At 41.7% G+C, this 20,324-nt stretch overlaps 3 protein-coding genes across 3 annotated transcripts; 2 read left to right on the top strand and 1 right to left on the bottom strand.

Annotated features, from left to right (window-relative positions):
- Window positions 1-52: 52 nt before the first annotated feature.
- On the bottom strand, window positions 53-5,352 carry LOC105682987 (trypsin-1-like). The gene is made up of 7 exons (XM_012395257.3): window positions 4,876-5,352; window positions 3,306-3,501; window positions 2,716-2,878; window positions 2,290-2,498; window positions 1,937-2,139; window positions 1,383-1,437; window positions 53-1,257 (listed from the first exon to the last, which is right to left on the bottom strand). Exons 1-7 carry the CDS (start codon window positions 4,945-4,947, stop codon window positions 1,142-1,144), a joined length of 1,014 nt encoding a protein of 337 aa, XP_012250680.2. The 5' UTR covers window positions 4,948-5,352; the 3' UTR covers window positions 53-1,141.
- A 3,832-nt stretch (window positions 5,353-9,184) lies between these two features.
- Window positions 9,185-12,317, top strand: LOC105682978 (trypsin-1-like). The gene is made up of 7 exons (XM_012395245.3): window positions 9,185-9,461; window positions 9,571-9,730; window positions 10,003-10,165; window positions 10,722-10,927; window positions 11,047-11,252; window positions 11,763-11,820; window positions 11,910-12,317. Exons 1-7 carry the CDS (start codon window positions 9,387-9,389, stop codon window positions 12,056-12,058), a joined length of 1,017 nt encoding a protein of 338 aa, XP_012250668.2. The 5' UTR covers window positions 9,185-9,386; the 3' UTR covers window positions 12,059-12,317.
- Window positions 12,318-14,492: 2,175 nt separating this feature from the next.
- LOC105682966 (trypsin-1-like) lies at window positions 14,493-19,929 on the top strand. Its single transcript, XM_012395234.3, has 6 exons — window positions 14,493-15,340; window positions 15,882-15,990; window positions 16,104-16,266; window positions 17,663-17,871; window positions 18,323-18,574; window positions 19,148-19,929. The coding sequence occupies exons 1-6, from the start codon at window positions 15,218-15,220 to the stop codon at window positions 19,267-19,269; spliced, it is 978 nt and encodes a 325-aa protein (XP_012250657.2). The 5' UTR covers window positions 14,493-15,217; the 3' UTR covers window positions 19,270-19,929.
- Window positions 19,930-20,324: the final 395 nt, after the last annotated feature.

Genomic DNA, 20,324 nt, shown 5'->3' with positions numbered 1-20,324 from the left:
AAAAGCGTACCAATTGAGCGGGAAAATAAAATTCACGATAGGATAAGATAGATAGGATGAACGATTTATATTTATTTAAATAAAATGACTGTTTAAAATATGGAAAGTTCGTGCAGTTATTTGACTAGATTAGTATTTATCTATATCTATGATTCATGTAATTATAATGTTAGTGGCGCAGCTGCCGCGACGTCGCGAAATACTCTACGAAATTCTGGTCACCGTCAGCTTGAAAACAGTCTTCTTTGTACAGGGCTTCGACGTTAAATCAGCGGGTTCTTCGACGGTGACAAAAGGTTGCATAATTTTACAGTGAAGGAGGTAAACTCATCAAAGGTCCCACATTCGTAACGACGACGAGTGATCTCGATTCTTTGTTCGACGTTTTTTCAAACTTTTTCTTTTTACTCTCAATTGAAGAGCGTGCGGCATAGAATTCACGAGTGCCATCTCATGTACTAATGTGTTATGCTTTTCACAATTTCAACATCGATGACCCGACGATTTCCCAACAGTGGTATTACTCTCTGGCGACACATGAAGAACTGAACTCCAAATTTTTTGCTATCGTCGAGTAAAGGTCCGCGCTATCACTGCACCACCTGTTTCTTCTCATTCGATATATTGAAACTTTGCAGAAAAAAAAAAATCAAACGAAAAAAGCGAGCGAAACACCTTGACGTCTATACTATCGATTGAATTTTCATTAAAAAAATGTCGGCAACTTAGTCTTGAAAATGGAAACTCATAAATATTGCGAGACGATAAGTAGAAAAATGTCTGAGGAATAAGTCGTTCGAAAAGATATTTCGCAACTGGCGCGGCCGTGTTGATTACAACTACGGATTCGGTTCGGAAATTCTCTACTGCATACAGTACTTGGAAATTGGACCCAAGGATGCGACGCAGCGTCGACGACCGTTGTTTGAAATTTGCATAGTTCGCTTTTTTTCGCGGATTCTCGAGTTGAACGGGTCCTTATAACCACCGGAATATTAATCACTATGTCGACATCGCGTTATCGCGTTTGACGCCGCGTTAATACGACGCGGAATACTCTTCTCAATAATCGAAATAATTACCCGTTACTTAGGTGTACGTATTCGTCACGATATAAAAATTTTTGGAACGCGAATGAAGCTCAGCAATAACAGGCGTCCTGCGTGTTCCGACGTATCCAAGTTATGAAGCGATTCACCCTCGTATATACCCCAGGGTAATTTGCTTGCGCGCATCCCTCACCCCAGGACACGATTCCTGGAACAAGCAGAAAAAAGATCAGATAAATTCTGCAGTTGGCATTCTGTCTGTGTATTTTTTTTTTTTGTTCAAATGTATCTCCAATTTTTTTTCATCAAACGACGAGTTCCTGTGAAACTTACCGACGATGGAATGAATCGAATCCTTGATCACGTGGAGAGGACCCCCGCTGTCACCCTGTGGATTGAAACAGATGAATTCAATGCTATACGGAGTGGAGTCATTCTCTTCCACTTTCACCGGAGTGTTGAATTCAGGCATTGACCGTGACCTTAACCAACTTAACGAGTTGTTCCGACGCCCAATCATCTCTATAATCACCGCGGGGACAAGGCCCCTCGTCCGTTTCAATGAATTGTTCAAATAATTCGTCTTTTCGCATCATGTGAGTCGAGGTGAACCACAAAATGTGTCAGGTGAGTGAAAATACGCGAACTATAAAGCGCTTCGTGGAATAATATTTGAATAAAATTGAATCATCGGCAAATTATGACTTATCATTATAACCGAACCTTTTCGTACCGCGGTAAATTACCGCACGTGCAATCTGATGTTTGCGAGTACACAAGATCATCGACGTCCGCGTAACGAGAGAAAATCCAGTGGAATAAAATTACGGTAAAGAATTTGAAATAATTGATCACTTTCGCTCGTTTACACAATCATTGATTACTACCTGACATGCGTCCTTTCCGCCCTTCGTGTAACCGGCGCACAACATATTGTCGGTTATTTTGTGAGCTGGATATTTGGAATTTCTGCACTCCGCATTGCTCAGAATTGGTACGACAACCTCCTGGAGTGTGTTCGATACCGGCCCGGACTCTGACGTCGCTCCCCATCCAGTTACCGTTCCATTTTCTCCGGCAAATGTTTTGGCTGTAGAGAAATTGATCGGATCGTATCAATTATACGAGTGACGGATATGAACGTGCAAGAGGTTTTATTTTTAGCCACCGTCAGTCAGTTGCAGGTCGTGCTACTGCAGCGGGAAGTTTTTCTGTTTTATTTAACGATCATCATACTCACTCAACTCTGGTAAGCAAACTGGTCTCACTTTGTCGTCGAGACTTATCGTAGCGTGGACTTTCAGAAGAGCTATATCGTTGTTGTAATTAATCGTTGAATATCCGGTGTGTCTGATGACTTTGGAGATTTTGAAATCACGGACCACAGACTTCGCAGTTGAGTTTCGTGCGTGAACGAGAATCCGTGCTCCCAGATAATTTTTATTGAATCTGAAATCAAGAACGGTATGAACGAGATTTTCAAATGTGATCTCGAGTCCGTAGACGAGATTGATTTTTCTCTTCAACCTTTGCTCATTGCTACGTACGGAAAGCGAGATAGTTTTATCGAGTTACAGAGGAGTAACCGTACGCGCAGATATTATTTCGTTGCACTGATTGTACAATATATTTTACGGAAAAAAATTGTACCTGATACGCTACTCACCCTTGCACGCAATGAGCTGCCGTCAAGATATAATGATCGTTTATAATTGATCCACCGCAATGAAAACGACCTTGATAAGATAGTAAGGCCATCCAGGGATATTGGTTTTCTAACGTTTCCACTCCACCCACAATCCTATTATGTTTATTCGTTTTACCGCATTCTGTTGAGGTAAAATTAATCAAGCTGATCAGATTAGATCAATTTATTACAAGCCTATACGTGACTTTTCCTTGATTCGATGAAAATCTTGAAACAGGATGAAATACTTATGCACAGTTACATTGTGCCACATTATCGCGATGATTGAGATACATGTATTATAATCTGTTTTTGATATGAATTTCGGAAAAATTGTTCACGTGTGTTCATCGTTTAACTATTCATTATTTTCCCACGGGGTAGCGAATAGTTTAAATATTTCCAACGGAAATTGCAAAGTCTCTGCACGAAGATGTAATAGATGGCATTCCGACGATTTACGAGGTCACGAATACCGGTACGGTTCCATATGTATCCGCTGTTTAGACTAAATCGATATAACAACGATCTCAACTGTTGTCACTTCAAAAAATGAATTTCATACGTACCGCATGGCGGACAATTTTCTGGGATGTGTACGGGTTCCGGAGTCGACGGTAGATTTGAATCCTGGCCTCCGGAAAAGGGTAAATTGTTGAAAGCATCCTGCAAGAATTCCCAAATTCCTTTGTCGACTTGGTCACCACTTGAACCATCAGTCGTTGAACTCGAGGCCGTCACTTCTTGTTTGACCGACGGCTCCTTCTGCCGATTGAAATTGAAGATCGATGTGATTGTGTGCGAGTGAAATTCGGAGACACTTTCGCGACACTCAGCTTCACTCGTACCATAGCGAGCACAGTACTCGCTTCAGTAATATCAAATGTGAAATACACATGTACGATAGGTATTAAAAAATTATCGGAATTATGTAACGCGAGTGACGCGTCCCTACGCCGTAAACACTGGAGAGAGTGGCTTCCTAATGAAAAAATTGCACATTCACACGGGATGAGAAATGACCGTGATAAATTGAAGGAGAACGAGCACAGGTGACTGAAGATCGGTTAGAAATTCTCTTTTTCGCAAATTACCGAAAAACACGTCATCAGCCATACGATTACCATAATTACGAAAAATATCACTAATTATAATGTGCCGCCGAATCGGTAAGGCAAAAGCTGCGCATATTTTCGAAGTAACGAACTCTTACAGAAATTTCACGTCGCTTGTAATTACGTACTGCAGAGGTTGTCTTTCGAATTTGAACAGCGTGCCGTGGCGTACAGAGAGAAGACGACGAGTCAAACCGCGAGCCGCAAAGCAGCCAGAAACTCATTCGAATTTACGTATACCTACATCACCTTTACTCACAATTTACTCGGACCTTATTATTTCCTGATGTACCTTTCAAGATTTTACCAAACCATGTAATGACATTTCAGATGAAAGTGCAACGGGGGCTATTAAGGCGTTTTATTCCGACCTGGAGCGAAGTGAGCAGGTTATTATAAGAAAAGCAATCTCAGAGAAAAGTGTACGTGCGTCAAAGGGTACGATACTGATTGGACGGTAACAAACAAAAAAAGTCTTGACCAAAAGAAAATTTTCACTCGAACTATTGCGAAAACGTGAAGAGCAACTCACGTCTTAAAAATCTATCGATTGCACGATTTTTTTCGATCATGTTGGTCGCGACGTTATCGCTCAATACCATCCAATTACTCACGTATACTATCAACCGACGTTGAACATTTCCGTTTGCCTAAGATTCATGTGTACGCAATCGAGGTAACGCTTTGTATGCACCTTGGGGTGCACGCACTCGAAGACGGTTGAAACTGTAACAGCGAGACAATTCCGCAATTCCGTACAATATAATCAAGCATGCTAGAAATGAAACGAACATTCCGGTGATCCGGGCATCGACCAAATTATAGTCACACGGAATTCCGAACACGTCTAGAAGTGACGATCCACGATCCAATTGTGACATCGGATGGATTTCTTTTTACTCGAAATGTTTGCAATTTAAGATCGAAGAAGGATATGCACGTGCGCATGGTGAAAACGATAATTGAGTGATTACGTGAGCGAGGATTCCTCCACATCAATAATTCAAGGTTGTTTGATACACACCTGATTCTCCAGGGAGACGGTGGCCGCAAAGGCCACGGCAATCACGCCGAGAAAGGTCCCTACGTAACGCATTGTTATTTCAGACTCTCCACGGAGGTTGCTCGGAAGACACTGCACGGCAAGAAGTTGCAATCAATTTGATTCTATTGGTCACTTGCTACTGACACCGGTGGTGGACACTTTCACACAGGCTTTAATTCCGTGCTACATCTTTATTTATATACGGAATAACCGCGCGACTGGCGGGAACCACTGGTGAAAATTTAGGTTCTACGTATGTTAATTTCTTTGCAAATATACTTGCGCGAAATCGAAAGAGTGTGAAGATCGGGTTATCTGCATGGAGAAGGAAGTTTCGATCATCGACGCTTTACCGAGATACTTCGCATAGTCTCACTGAACTTGCGTTCGAAAATGTTGCAGAAAAATAGCAGTGACCTTATTACCGCCGATACACTTCATAGAGAAAGTTTATCCGGTTTTGCGAACGATCGCGGCAAATCCCGAACGATCGCTATGATCGATTTAACACGGAATCTATAACAGAACGGACACGATAAATTCACCAATAATATCGACACCGCGTCGTTACCGTAGTTGATATTTCGCTGCTGACACATTTCGACACAGTTCGTTCGCCTCTGCGGCTATTTCTCTCGATTGATATTTATGTACGTACACTTGCTACGAGCTGCTACTGCAATCGACAATCGTCAACGACACGTCGTGATCTTCAAGGCTTGATTTACAGCAGTGGAAAAATCGATGCCCTTGAAAAGTTAACGCTGCATTTTTAATCTAAAAAATCTCAAATATTTGCGTTAAATCATCGTAAGATACACGAGGTATGGTGCTAATGCGAAGCGCGTACATATATATATACATACCGATATTTTTAGGAGTATACCTACGACAAATACATATCCGAATATAAATCACGTTGTAATCAATTATACCTTGCGAGCAAATATCTGCTTTCAATGACAATCGGAGTGGTCAAAGTTCAATCCACGTCAGCTGCAATAGTTCACTATTTTCGAACTATTTGTACTATTTTTTTTTTTTTTTTTGAGCATACGTCGTCACGGTTCCACTTCTGGATCGATTTTTGGAACGGGTAGTTTGAAAAGGTAGTGCGGCTGGTTAATGACCCCTTTGCTTTTAATCTCGGGACTTGTGCCAACGACACTCCACTTTTTCACCGCGGTATTATCCTGTCGACTAAATTTCTAGCGCGATAACTATTCACGGCGGCATTAATCGTGGAGCGGTTCAACGTTACTCCGAAGTTTCAGTTGCGTCAAATTCGTCACTGAAGGTTTCGGCGATTTCGTGGGAATCCTGCGTCACGCTAAAAACAAATAAAAACAACAAAATCGTGTGTGATAGATTATAGATTCGGTATATTTCTCATTAATTGACCATCACGCCACTCAAATTTGCTATTTTACTCCGGATACGATTACATATCGAATTACGTTAGAAATAACACAATCGAAACGAACTTTCAAAATGTGCCAAAATCCTAACAATTGTACCAGCAATTCGAGATTCTGACCTAGTTGGAAATATCCGATTGATCCTGACGAACAAATTCCAGGGATGGGATAAACCATTCGAACGTATCGGAACAGTTTCGCATTTTATAACGCCTTACGCCTCGACGCGTTTACCGGTATTATCTGCATTCGTTGAAATATTTTTCAAAAATTCTCCCACGAAATATAACGAAGATCGATTCGTGTCAGATACTTTCGCTGCAATAAATCGGCAGAATACCCGAAAAATTTTTCTCTCCCGGTAATGCGAATATGTTTAAATTGTTTTTGTGCCAAAATGTAGATCGAATCGAACACGGGAGCCCGTTCCGTACGCTAACGATTCCTCTGACTGACAAAAATTGAACGCGTTGGCTAGAACAATTTGAATGATAATGCTAGCAGTTCATGGAACTCAACCGCTCGTAGGAGCTCCTCTGACGTCTTGATACTTTGCACTTGACAGCCCACACGCTTCTCGCATGGATTTACTTTGTTTGGGCTTTGTTAATTGCCGTGTAAACTAGATACCGTCGTCTAGGAACACATACTCCACCCGTGACAGTGGGTCAAGGTATCCAGGCCACGGTGCCCTCATGCGGGTTGGTTAGCGCTGCACACTTTGTTATAATACAAAACGTCGCATCACCTCATTACCTTCGTTGTCTTCGTAGCTCATTGGAGCCCCTCGATGACGATGATGATGATGATGATGATGATCATATTAGCGCTGCTGTTACTGTTTCTTATCAGAAACCTTGCCTCAGTTATAACGAGTACGTGGCCATGCAACAGAGCTATATAGATTCAACCATGATTTGTGGGTCTCCACGAGTCCTCTGCAACATTGTCTGCAACGACTAGGTGGAGTACAGGGGGAAGGATAATTATCGGCCGTAACGGTGAAAGTAGTTCTCATTATAATTTTTTCAAAGCCATAATTTTGAAACATCCGTAAATCTTTGTCCTCATGTTCGGTGATGATTTGTCGATTGAGACAATCGGAGGATGGTCAGCTGAACTTTGAAAATTTTTTGACTCCCTTAAAACCTGGAACGCTATCACCCAAAATGGTACTTGTTTCCAAACTGAATCTGTTTTTTTATTTGTAGTCAAATCGAGCGGTATGTACACAACGAGTCACCCAACATCTTTTTCCACCTTTTTCGGTCGCCCATGTCTCCCTTATCGAACGGCACACCTGTTTTACCGTACATCGAATGTTGGGCTGGAGTGTACGTATATCTATACGACATTCGCATTGTTACACTACTCATAGAAACCGGAGAGAAGCGTCACTCCGGATTCGACGTAGCTGTGAAGGGTTGAGTAAACCCTTCGTGCAAAGTTAAAAAACATTTCGTAATTCAATTTTCGAACTCGGATATCAGCCCATTGAGATCGTGCTGTAAAAAAGCTATTTCAAAGTTTATATGACAACAGTGGACCGATTCAGACGCTGCTCGTGCAACAAATGATGCTGGAACATCAACTTTGTTGCGGACAAATTCAGCGCGATTCACAGCAAAAGTGAAAAAAAGGCAACATACAATGTTCGAAAGCAGAATATGTTACGATTTTCACGTTCATATCTCTGGGCGTATTACTTTTTTTTAAAAAGTTTGATTCGGTGTCTCATTGTCACGGTTTGGGCAAACAGATGATAATCGTGATTGTTTAGGTACCGTGAAAAGAACGAGATTGAATTCGTAGATGCGAGAAAACCATCAAAGCTCATAAGCTCACCGTTTGAACAGCCCTTGAAATTTTTCTTAGCAAAAGGTAAACCCTGAACTAGTGACATCAATCTATCATCAAGATAACCGCAATACAGGCTTCTGAAACCACGAACCTTGTTTTAAGCTATTTAACCAGAAGGCATTAATTGATATTCAACTATTCGTATACTCTGTTTCTGGAAATTTGAATCAGACATCTGTCAATCTTTCGATCCAACGGTCAAGATCAATGCGAACGGAACGGCAAAGAATTTTTGTTTTGATTTTCGATTTGAAGTTTGTTTTTTTCTTTCAACTTTTCATCGTCATCCCATCGTTGTCGGAGCACGAAAGAATCTGAACCGAATCGATCACACGAAGAAAACGATGTTTTCGATGGCGGCTGGGCTGGCGATCACATCACCAACCGCTCGAATTGGCGAATTTACGAAAAAGTAACGAGTCAATTTCCGAGCACTTTACGGAGTTAATTGAATACATTATACCTCAGCGTAAATTATGCTTATGTAATTGGTAATTTTGGATCGATGTCTGGAATTTGTCGAGCAGGAAGCCTGTAGAGATACTCGTAGAGCGAACTGCTACAGATGCAACGACCCAATTACATCCAGCTGCGATAATTTTATTTCGAAAACACTAAGCTCCTCTCCTGCAGTATGTTCATCCTGGATTTCGTTGATTACCGTCCATCCGATTCCCGCGGGTCTTCGCAAATGACGACAAATTATTTGAAGTAATGGGCTGAATCAGGTTCAGGCGCGGGCTGGTGGGAGGAAAAACAGGATGGAGGAATGGAAGGGAGGTTCTGGAGCAGGTGAGATTCATGCAACCGGGATTATGACTGGTGGGCATCATAAATGTTGTTCCGAAATTGTTATCACCTGGATCCTCGAAGGAGGCAAGGACCAATATCGACGTAGAGATGCAGGTCCCCCAAAGTCGTACCGCGATCCCCGTTTGACGGTTAATTAAAGAGAATCGCGCGTGACACTGGCCGTCCGAGGTGATCGTCGATTGTGAAATACAGACAACGAATACATACCTCGCAACATAAAGCATGGAGGTGATTTACAAGCCGTCGACACAACATCTGCCAATGCAAACGCACTGCCCAAGGTGACGACGCCCCACCACACTCTTTTAATAGTGATAATTTACTATAAAACAGCAAAACACTCCCAATCCTTACGTCCGTACTCGACACACTCGAACAAATTGACAATCAGTGCCCATCATGGATAAAAAACAAATTTTACTCTACTCTCTGGCCGTCTGGTTAGGCGGTTGCGTGCTGGCCCTCCCACATCCGGTAAGTCGCTTTGTGCGTTTTTCTATTGATGATCTTCGAGCGTCACTCGCACGTTTCTTGAGACGATTGTTGGTACATTCGAGAAAATCTCTCCTCAATTATTTCACAGGCCCCACGAAACCGTGAACGGAACCTTCCCACCCCGAACGCGCAAGTTCACTACAATTTGACGTCCGCAGAATCGGGGATCTCCGAAGAAACTTTTATCGACTACAGTCCGACTGCGGCCGCGATATCAAAAGACCGGCCAAGCACGTGTAACGATTGTGGTAAATGAATTAATCATTGGATAATGAATTAAAAAACAAGTGAATTTGATCGAAGTCTTGCAAATTGGACTGTTCAACATGAGTGAATGGAATTTATTCCAAATATTTGTCGAGTGAAAAACACCCCCTTACCGTTCAAGAAGTTTGTGATTTATTTTTTTAGTGACGCGACCCATCTCTTGTGCGGTTTATCATTACCAACTTATTTACAAAAATTCAAATCGAGTATTATTTATTGAATCAAGTAATGACATTGTTTTTTTTTGCTACAGTGTGCGGCATCAGCAATAGAAAAATGCGAATTGTGGGTGGTAATATAACCGAATTGCACGAGTTTCCGTGGATGGCGAGCTTCACCAAACGGGGGAAATTCTACTGCGCGGGTAGTCTGATCAGCAAGAAACACATCCTCACTGCCGCTCACTGCTTGGAAGGGTATGTTAATCGGCGATAAGAATTTTACTCGGTACAAGACGTCGATCAATCCGCGAGCACATCTTGCCTCGATTTAAACGTCGGTAAACAAGGGCCATTATCCCACTTTACGAACACTGTAGTATTCGGTCCGCATGTTGAACAAGAGTACACACGGAACGAGTAGTCACTAGTGACAGAAAGTTGTAGTAGTATCGTTGCAGTATGCGCTGTGGAATAGTTTACCCGGCGTCACGCTACCGGAGTGTTGCGTAAACGTTACAAAATTGCAGGTTGCTCGATCTCAATATGAACTATCGTGCGATATAATAGAATAACTGATGCAGGCGGCATTCCAAGGATCAACTTTGCATGACCCAGATCTTGAATGATGTGGAATTTCGCCCACTAAGTTATTATTCTCCCAATTTCTTCGTGACTTCCTCAACTCAAGAAATAGAACCAAATAATTTTCGGGATAGAATTCACCAATATTTCAGCAGATTGACGTGATCTAGGGTGCGTGAATGAAAAATGTTCGATCATTTTCTGAGAAGACGATGCGTCCGATTTACAGATTCAACACCGAAGATATCCACATTGTTTTGGGGGACCACAACAGAGCCTCTCGCGAAGACACGGTGGTCCGTCGTAGGATAAAATCTGCCCAAATTCACGAGAATTTCGACCCTTACTCGTACAACAACGATATCGCTCTCGTCGAGTTGGACAAACCAGTTCAATTCAACGGCATCATTCGTCCAGCTTGTCTACCGGACAACCGTAAGCATTTCCATAAGAATTACGGGGTGTTCTCAGACCCCGTTGGATCATGTCTACCCAATTTCTGAGAGAATTGATCAGAACTTTCGCTCTGTTAACCTCGAACTTGACCGATCAAGGGCCCATTGACTATGCTGGATCCATGGCAGTTGTCGCGGGATGGGGGCGAACCGGTGAACGTGAATCGGTGAGCGATTCTCTTCGAAAAGTCGACCTTCCGATCTTATCGGACGAGGAATGTCGCATGGCCGGCTACGACAAGAAACGACTCACCGAGAACATGTTCTGCGCTGGATATCTCGAGGGACAGCGTGACGCTTGCCAGGTATTGGATTGATATCGACACGATCCCAAAGATTTTTGTGAGATCAGCGACAAAGTAGTGGTCGGCCTTTCGACTGGTCGCCGAAGTTACCGTGTGTCTTTTCGCGAGCAAATAATTAATATCGGAAACATGTTCAACGTGGCGTAACGTAGGAACCTTGTTATATCGGTAGCCCCACCCTGAGCGAAACTTTATCCGTGACCTAAGAAAGCTACCGACAAACTTACCGCAGTTTTAGTCACTTAAGCCATACAAAGTTTTTCCTCCTTCAAAATGACAACCTTCAGTTCCCGGAAGCAAAATGTTATTAGTTCCCTGGTCATCGTTTCCATCAATCGAACCCTTGTTGATATTGGATCTTATAGACTTGAAAAGCTTTCGTCTTCGATATCGTGAACTGCGGTATAACGCGTGCTGACACCAGATAGAAAGATTTTCATTTACGGGGCAAAGTTTTTGGAAATTCTAAACTCTCCGTTGAACGTAACGTGAAATTTATTTAATTTCTAGGGCGACAGCGGCGGTCCACTTCACATAGTTGGATCGTATGGCCACTTGGAAGTAATCGGTTTGTTTCCTGTTGGCCTTCATATGTGATAAAATTTGGAAGAAGTAGAACGATAAATTGCCCTGCTAACGCCCAACTTTCATTCGCAGGTATAGTTTCATGGGGCAGAGGGTGTGCGAGACCGCAATTTCCCGGTATCTTCACCAAACTTACAAATTACTTGGGTTGGCTACGCGATCACCTCGACGGTCAATGCGTATGTCCACCGCCAACGGCCTTACCAACGGTTCTTCATTAGGTCATTCGATCGGACCAGAAATTCACCCCCTACCTCGAATACCTTATTTATGTCATTTTCGATACCGGAGTATCGAGTAGCCGATGAGAACCTTCATCGAATGCTGTTACTTGCATTCCGTATGGTTAGAACACGAAAATTCATAATCTAGTCTGTCTTAGATGTTAAGCGAGCCTCTGTGAGGTAATGTGATTTATGTTTCTCTATTTATAATTAATCATACACTTGTCTAAAAAATAAAGTTATCGTGCGTAATTAGATCGAAGTAATATCTTTGCGTCATTAGTTCGAACACGAAGAGAGTTAACCCCTCTCCACTTACGTTAGTTGAACCAACCGGAAGTCAGAGGGCAGGGCTCATCCGGCGGCATCCGGCGGCATCGCGCTAATCGAGATATTCAGTTGATGTTGAACTCAGGTTTACTTCCGGGTGTATACGTACCGGATTGTTGATGTTTACGGTAGAGAAACAAAGCAACATCCCTGAACATCAACAGCAGTAAATCCTAACGAATATAATTGAACCTCAACGGCGAACTAAATAAGAATTTCACCCCGTTTCGTCCGATTCATTAATTTATTTATTTTCGAATATCCGTTCGGTCGAAAGTTTTCTCCGATAAAATTCTCACGTCCGATTCGACAACGAGGTGAAAAAAAAGAAGAAGAAAAAAATAAAAAATAAGATCAACGAAGAACCAAATTATAAACTCGTGTTAGCAATGGTTGTTCGACATGCGTGTCAGAGTTGTCTGCAATCGCACATGGGGGTCCGAATCGGCGATGTATCTTCGTCAAGTAAAATGAAATGAAAGTGTTGCACCTCCATCGAGTTACGCTGCAACTCTGTATGTATCCCTGTAATTCACTTCTACTCCAAATTGGTGGTGGAAGAGCATTGTTTGTAACGGTCCGTTATGGTTTCACTAACCCACATTCGGCCGTTGAAAGCAAAACGCTACAGACTCGTCGTGACCTCGATTCAATCTCAACGCGCGCGCATCTCATTAAATGAACCATACTTTTCCCCCCATATATCCCCCCCGTTTCCACGTCAGTGTGCCACCCTCCACATGCCCGGATTCCTCTTCGACTGTATTTCTCATTCCATTGCGCCTTCGAACGATCAGCTGATTAGAGGTCTGCCGGTACGCCCAAAGTAACGGGAGAGACTCGAATCCGATTAAAACTATCAAACTTTGTCTGTATTCTCCATGTAAAAATTCCATGTTCGTTACACGCATGTATTGGTATATAACGAACGTGCGTACGTTATAATGTTAGTTTTGAAAGACCAGTTTCTTTCCATGAATCGGCGCCTTTCGCGAAAGAAAGTCGATATCTGCAGACGGCTTGTTAGATAAATCAGAAATGAGGATCGCTCAGATGGCAGCCTCGTATGTATGGACAGGTTGACATATTGATTAATTTTAACGTTAATTGATCATTATAGCGAGATGAACAGTTGTTACGGATGATCATACGGTGCCTGCGTAACAAGAATAACATCGGACGTCGATAAACTGGATTTTTCAAGATCGATTGTGTCATTTGGCCTCCGGAATTCGCTGAAAAGGGATTTTCAGATCAGATTTACTTTTTTCTTTATTCATCCAATATCTACCGACTTCGCACTCTAACTTTCCACCCTCATTTAATCGAGAGTGAATCGTTGAGATGCATGATTTGGTCTTTTATCGGAAATGCGAAAATTCGCGTCAGGCCAAAAAGATTTTGGGTGGATTTGCGTTAAGGCATGGGATGGTTTGAGCAAAAACCAACAATAATACTCCTAATGGTGATTCTCGTATTGGAAGATCATGAAATGGAGAGCGAAAATGCCGGAAAAAGATGAGATGTCGTACTGGTCCCCGGTCTCTTAAGTAGAATGGAAGAGTTTCTCGACTTTTTGGGTCAACTGGACAGCAGTGTGCATAATACCAGCACGATTTGCGGAGTCATTCAGTAAGTGGAGATCCCGCCCATTGGTGAATCTCGACATCTCGGTTTGACCGCGCTATAAATAAGCACATATGTATATATATTTTTTTAACCAAGTGAAAATACAAATGTATAAATGTGATAAAAATGAAAACCGAAACAAGTGAAATATCAAGTAGTAAACCAGGTTCAAAAGAAAGCGGTAGTTCGCTTTTTGAAACCATCCAAGAAGCCTGAACTCTGGTATTATTTCGTTCACAGAATTGTGATTACTCAATTATTATAATTTCCGGTTATACGTTAGGAGTGGTACGAATACCTCTATTATGTACATTAATCGAAGGCTGAACCAGCGACATGTGGCATAGTCTGTACCGCCTCGTCGCAGAGTAAATACATACCCAAATATAGAGAGAAGATAAATTGACGGTTAACAGTTTCGTCGAAACAACCGACTCCTTTCGCTGCTCGGTAATCAGTGACGTGCAACGCGGTTGTCCGTATAGTCAAATGACGAGCAGTCTCGAAGAATCATCGGCAAAAGGAAGGTCTTCGGTCGCCGCTTCCAACTGACTGACGAATAGGCGGCTACAACCCCTGGAGATCGATTCCGAGAACGGTCAAACGTTGAAAAATAAAACCCCGCATCTTTTGACAGAAGGCAGTTCCGACTACGAACCATACGGCGAGTGTCGAAGACGGTTACGAAAAGTCGGAGCGACAGCGCCGGGTAGATCGACGTTGCAACGAACGGACGTACATCGAGAGAAAGAACTTTCTTCGACCGCGTGCGGTGGCAAGGAGTAAACGATCGGCCACGCGCAACCATCGAGCAGCCTGGTACCTCTGCTTCGGTCAGTTCCTCGTGTTTATGGAGTCGGTGAAAGCAGCGATCGGATATTAAAATCTTTACTTCGGTCTTCGTTGTGTGATATCGGTTCACCAGATATAACGTAGAGAATTTTAGCGTGCGTATTTAAGACGAGGTTCGGACGAGCTTTCGAATAACCGAGTGAATAAATCAGACAGAAAGGGAAACTAATTATAATGCAAGTGGTGCTGACTGCAGGGCTATCTTCTCGCGACTTGGAGTGTTCAGTGTGTCTTGTCAGTGGAAGACCGTCTCACCGAGTCTTCTCGTTTTAAACTTAATTCATCGTCGGGTCTTCAACCGTATTCGTCATTTTTATTCGTCTCTTATAGTTATTAAGTTAAATAATGATGACACATTCAATTGGAATCAAAGCGCTGCTTTTGCACCTCGTAATACTGTCGAGTGTAACAGGATTTATAGTGGGGTTGAACGGGGCTTCTCCGTCTCAAGATTACGTCAATTCAGAGGTAAAAAAAAATTCCTATTCAAATACGCATGTCTACGGATAACACCGGTCTTTGAATCATCGAGTCGAATTGAATCATCATTGTCGAGTAGTACAAACGTAAATCCTTTCTGAAGTATTCGATCACTCACTCTAACGATGTTCCGCGATATCCCATCAATCAACGTTGAGTTATTAGCTCAGCAATTGTCGTTTTGTTTCGATGGGATCACAAGTAAATAATTTGTATCGAAGATTTTAATTTCACGAGTACGACCTTGACCCATACTTTAGGCGATGGTCACTTTCTCTTCGGATGGTTAATCGCAGACTCTTCGTTTCGGTATACACTGTACATATCGTACGAGCTGTTTGCGAGGACCAATTCACTCCGTCGTGTTATTTGACTTGTCTTCTCATTACCATAAGTTCAATTCAAATATTGAAAATTCATAGTTCACGTACACCACGTTGCTACGATCGAGTTAGTCGTTATTGAAAAGTGAGTACCGGTTACCACGTACACATTACACTCGTAACCCTCCGATCCACTTCTCTTTCAGCAAACTGGTAGGAATCGATCGTCCAGATTCTTGTTTGACTACTTCTTTGGCATCGATAGAGCAGAATTGGATGACGACGACGACGAAAGGCTCAGGAACTGCACGTGTGGTGAGAAAATTCATCAAACTTGAGCTGAAAAGAAAAAAAAAAAAATATTCGAAACCTCCATGAGCAAAAGCATCTGAACATTGTTTAACTTCGTGATTTTCTGTCTCTTCGAGAGTGCGGCATATCGAATCAGGAAAACCGAATCGTGGGTGGCAGGCCAACCGGACCAAACAAGTATCCGTGGCTGGCACGTCTCGTCTACGATGGACAGTTTCATTGCGGTGCGAGTCTCTTGACAAACGACTACTGCCTCACAGCTGCCCATTGTGTTCGCAAGTAAGTCGTCATACAGATTTAAGTGTAACGTATACATCTCGACTTCGTTCATTCTCAGCTGCTACGATAGCGAGTTCGTTTCGAGGAGTAGAAACTCTCGTTCACCCACCTCAGAGGGGTTTAAGAATGAAAGAAACGTGCAGCACAGAATCAACACGCTATGAAGTTTGACAAAATTTACCTACATATCAGCGTTAACTTGGGTCCAGTTTTCGGTCGATATTAATCTGGATGTTACGTCGGTTGAATCGATGCGATAGAAAATGAGTCATCTACCCAAATGTCGAATTGAATGGTCCGGTGATTCAGCTGCACCTTCGCTATTTACTTTCATATGCGAAATCGGCCTGCACCGATTTCTTTCAAATCAATGGGAGGCGTAAGAACTTCTCGCATCTCCTTGAACGTTCCTCAAAAATGAAGGACTCGCAAAGTTTCCACGCGATCGAGTCCAATCAGTGAGTCAACAGCTGGCTAGCTTTTGAAAAATTTCCGCACAAACCGATTACCGAAATCGTCAAAAAGTTATTTGACTTAATTTTGTCGTTTCCGCATCGATTGATCCGAGTTGTCATACAAACGAGTTACGTACATAACTCAATGACGTATAGAAGCGGAAAATTTTTCGATAAAAAATATTTATTCGGTTACACTAATAAATGAAAAAATTGGGGTTGCTGACTTGGAACGAAATGCGCCGCCTTGTACAAACACAATTGGCCCGTTATGATTTATCAGGTGTTGAACAATTTGTGCTAACAGTAAATTCATCGAATTTAATCAACTCGAAAGCAGAGTTATACAATATTTACAATGGAAAGTTTGATCACTTCCAGATTACTTCTATGTCATTTTTAAGACAAATCTTAAAAACAGTTTGTTCATCTGTTTCCAAGTATATTTCAATTGAGTACACCTGAAATGACGCAGGGTGATATTTACTTGTGCAACAACATAATTGCATTGGCAGCCTTCGTTCATTTGAAATTATATCAACTCACGCTACCGTCTCGTGATTATCAGGAATACCTGGGATATTTTCTCGATGTATTTCCAGACCTCCAATAATTGGGATTAGGATGCTGAGAACCCGACGGAGCTTTGCTTAAACAGGATTCATTTGATGGCCCTGCGTGAACCAAATTCCTAGACTAACAAGATAAAAAGAAAACTTTCCCGCCTAGCTTCATTCTAATTTAAAATTCGGGCTTTCGTGTTATCGCCAGTTCATCTAATGAAAATAGTATATATGCAATACAAATTGCGTATGTGATACCATACAATCACCTTTTTGAGAATCTCCCTAGTTTCATTTTACTAATCAGCTCGCAATCAAGGAGATGCAAAAATTATTCGATATTCCACCGTGATATTAATTAGTGGTATTTTCTGAAAGCCTCAAGAAATCGAAGATGCGGGTCGTCCTGGGCGACTATGACCAGCACGTTACCACGGACGGGATTGCGATAATGAGGGCAGTAAGTGCGATCATACGTCACAGGAATTTCGACACTAATTCTTACAACCACGACGTAGCTCTGTTGAAGCTACGGCGTCCCGTAAAATTTTCAAAAACTATTCGGCCGATATGCTTGCCACAGTCAGGTGAGTCAAAAATCGTTCTTATTATTATCATTTTTACTATAACTGGTGTTATTCTTGTTCCTAATTTTACTTTTCATCTACGAATGACGCGCACCGTGTGCATACAATTCGGTAAAAAATTCAATGAGTTAAACCAAACTTGATTCAATAATAAGTAATGCGGAATGGTTTGACGTGAAAGTGTGAAATTTAGTAGCAATATTTAACCAGCGATTAGTGTATGTGGTAACAGGTATACGCGTGAAAATACAACTTACGCATAGATTATTTTACAAAAACGTTTCGCCCGCCAACTGTGGTTGGAAACAAAAAATGAAACTGGATGAAGGTGTTTTCGTATGGGTGTGACGCCGGCCGGCCGGCCGGCGGTGATCCTGGACAGGCAATAAGCGTCCAATAAAGCACAATGTGGTAATATGAGAGAACAGTTTGTAATTGTTTGCGGCAACAGGTTCGGATCCGGCGGGCAAACAGGGGACGGTAGTGGGCTGGGGTCGCACTTCGGAGGGTGGAACGCTTCCCAGTCAAGCCAACGAAGTTCAAGTTCCGATACTGAGTCTCACTCAGTGCCGGCAAATGAAATACAGAGCGAATCGTATAACGAACAACATGCTCTGCGCTGGTCGTGGCTCGCAAGATTCTTGCCAAGGCGACAGTGGGGGTCCTCTTCTCGTTCAGAACGGCGAAAAATTTGAGATAGTTGGTACGTATTTACGCATTTTCGTGTCACTTTTATTGTCAGTCGCTCGGCCAGAGTTTTACCCTCGTCAGTTTTAATTTGGTGAAAACTTATTTCACACCAGAAGCCGTACCGGCAAAAAGAGAAAAAAAAGAGCAACCTCTGGGTATTTCAGGGGTGCTGGTTTTTTATCAGCAGAAAAAAATTTGAAGCAGATTGAAAATGACGAGAGTAATGGGACTCCATAATTATAGTATGTCCGTACAATAACCACGTAATCCTTGTGGGTAATTATTCATGAACAGAAATTATGCAGCGCATTTATATTATTACGAATACAACGTGGGTATATCTGGTTATGCTAACTACGCGTATAATAATCACCTGTGTATATTTATCCCGCCAACTATAAGTGAAACATGATAATTTCGAATAATTTTCGAATCTTCTGTACGTACACGATATGATAATGAATTTTCGGAGGTCATAGACTCGGAGGTAATATTGAAAAGACCGTAACAATACCTAATCAAAAATTGTCATTGAATTAAATCAATGGAGACGTTATTAATTGACAATTGACTGTGATTATTCCAGGAATCGTTTCGTGGGGTGTGGGATGCGGTCGGCCCGGATATCCTGGAGTTTACACGAGAGTAGCCAGATATCTGAACTGGATTAATACCAACGTGAAAACAGCGTGCCTTTGTGCGGGGTAGTGACAGTGAAAACAAAAAAAAAAAAAGTTAGATGTAAAAAAGTTTTCGTTTTATTTTTTTCGCAGTTGGGAGACTAACTTGAGTGAATTGTATTTTTTTAATTTATAAACAAAAGCGGGCAGCGAACCGGGTGTGATGTGTTTAATTGTAAGATTATTCTCTACAAATCCAGTTACTAAATGTGATATTTTTACGACTATACATGGCAACGGGGGCGAAACTCCCATCGAGGGAAGTTTGTAAATACATAGAACATGAATTTAGCAATGCTAACAATAAGCTTAACTAGTATACCGTACGTCATATACAGGCTGATGAATCAGCGACTACGGTAATATTTAGGATTACATCAAATTTACAAATATCGTTCAAGACTCCTCAATCCAAGTATTGCCGCGCAATGCTTCGGTTGATTGGGAATTTGATATATCGGAATGATTCGGGTATTTACCATTCGAACTCCGGTCAAGCAAACGTTTGTTACCGTTTCATTGTTATTTATAATAGAGAACGAATTTTAGATCGTAAATGAAATATGGGTAACGCTTTACTGTAGTTTAGAAAAATATCTTTAGTGAAAACCGATCAGGATCAGTGCTTATGAAGCGATTCGGTTGTTTGCAGTGTGTGAAATAAAAATGAAGAAAATGAAAAAAAAAATAATAATGAAATATCATTTAATATAAGTACACAATGAACATTCACACGAACGGTTTATTTTTTTCTCTTAATTTTATCTCAACTTACGAATGTGAGTGCCCAATTTTAACCCGTTTGCAAATGAAAATATTTCTAGTTTTTTTTCCTCCTCATGAAATAATACGTTTCACAAACGATCGGATAAATTCAGTACCTTTGATACATTAAACATGATATTCAACTTATAATCTGTATTTATGGGGGGTGGGAATGCTTGAAATTTAATTGTTTATTGGCGGAATCGAGATACAAATTGATTATGCTTATTCATTAAGTAATCACACGAACACACGATATGTGCAGGTAATTCCCTGAACTTGATTGATTTTCGTCCTCATTCAGAATAACGTTGTGTA

Source organism: Athalia rosae, chromosome 2 (genome assembly GCF_917208135.1).
Source record: "Athalia rosae chromosome 2, iyAthRosa1.1, whole genome shotgun sequence".
NCBI classification, from domain to species: Eukaryota; Metazoa; Arthropoda; class Insecta; order Hymenoptera; family Athaliidae; genus Athalia; species Athalia rosae.
This window is presented reverse-complemented; position numbering and strand designations above follow the sequence as displayed.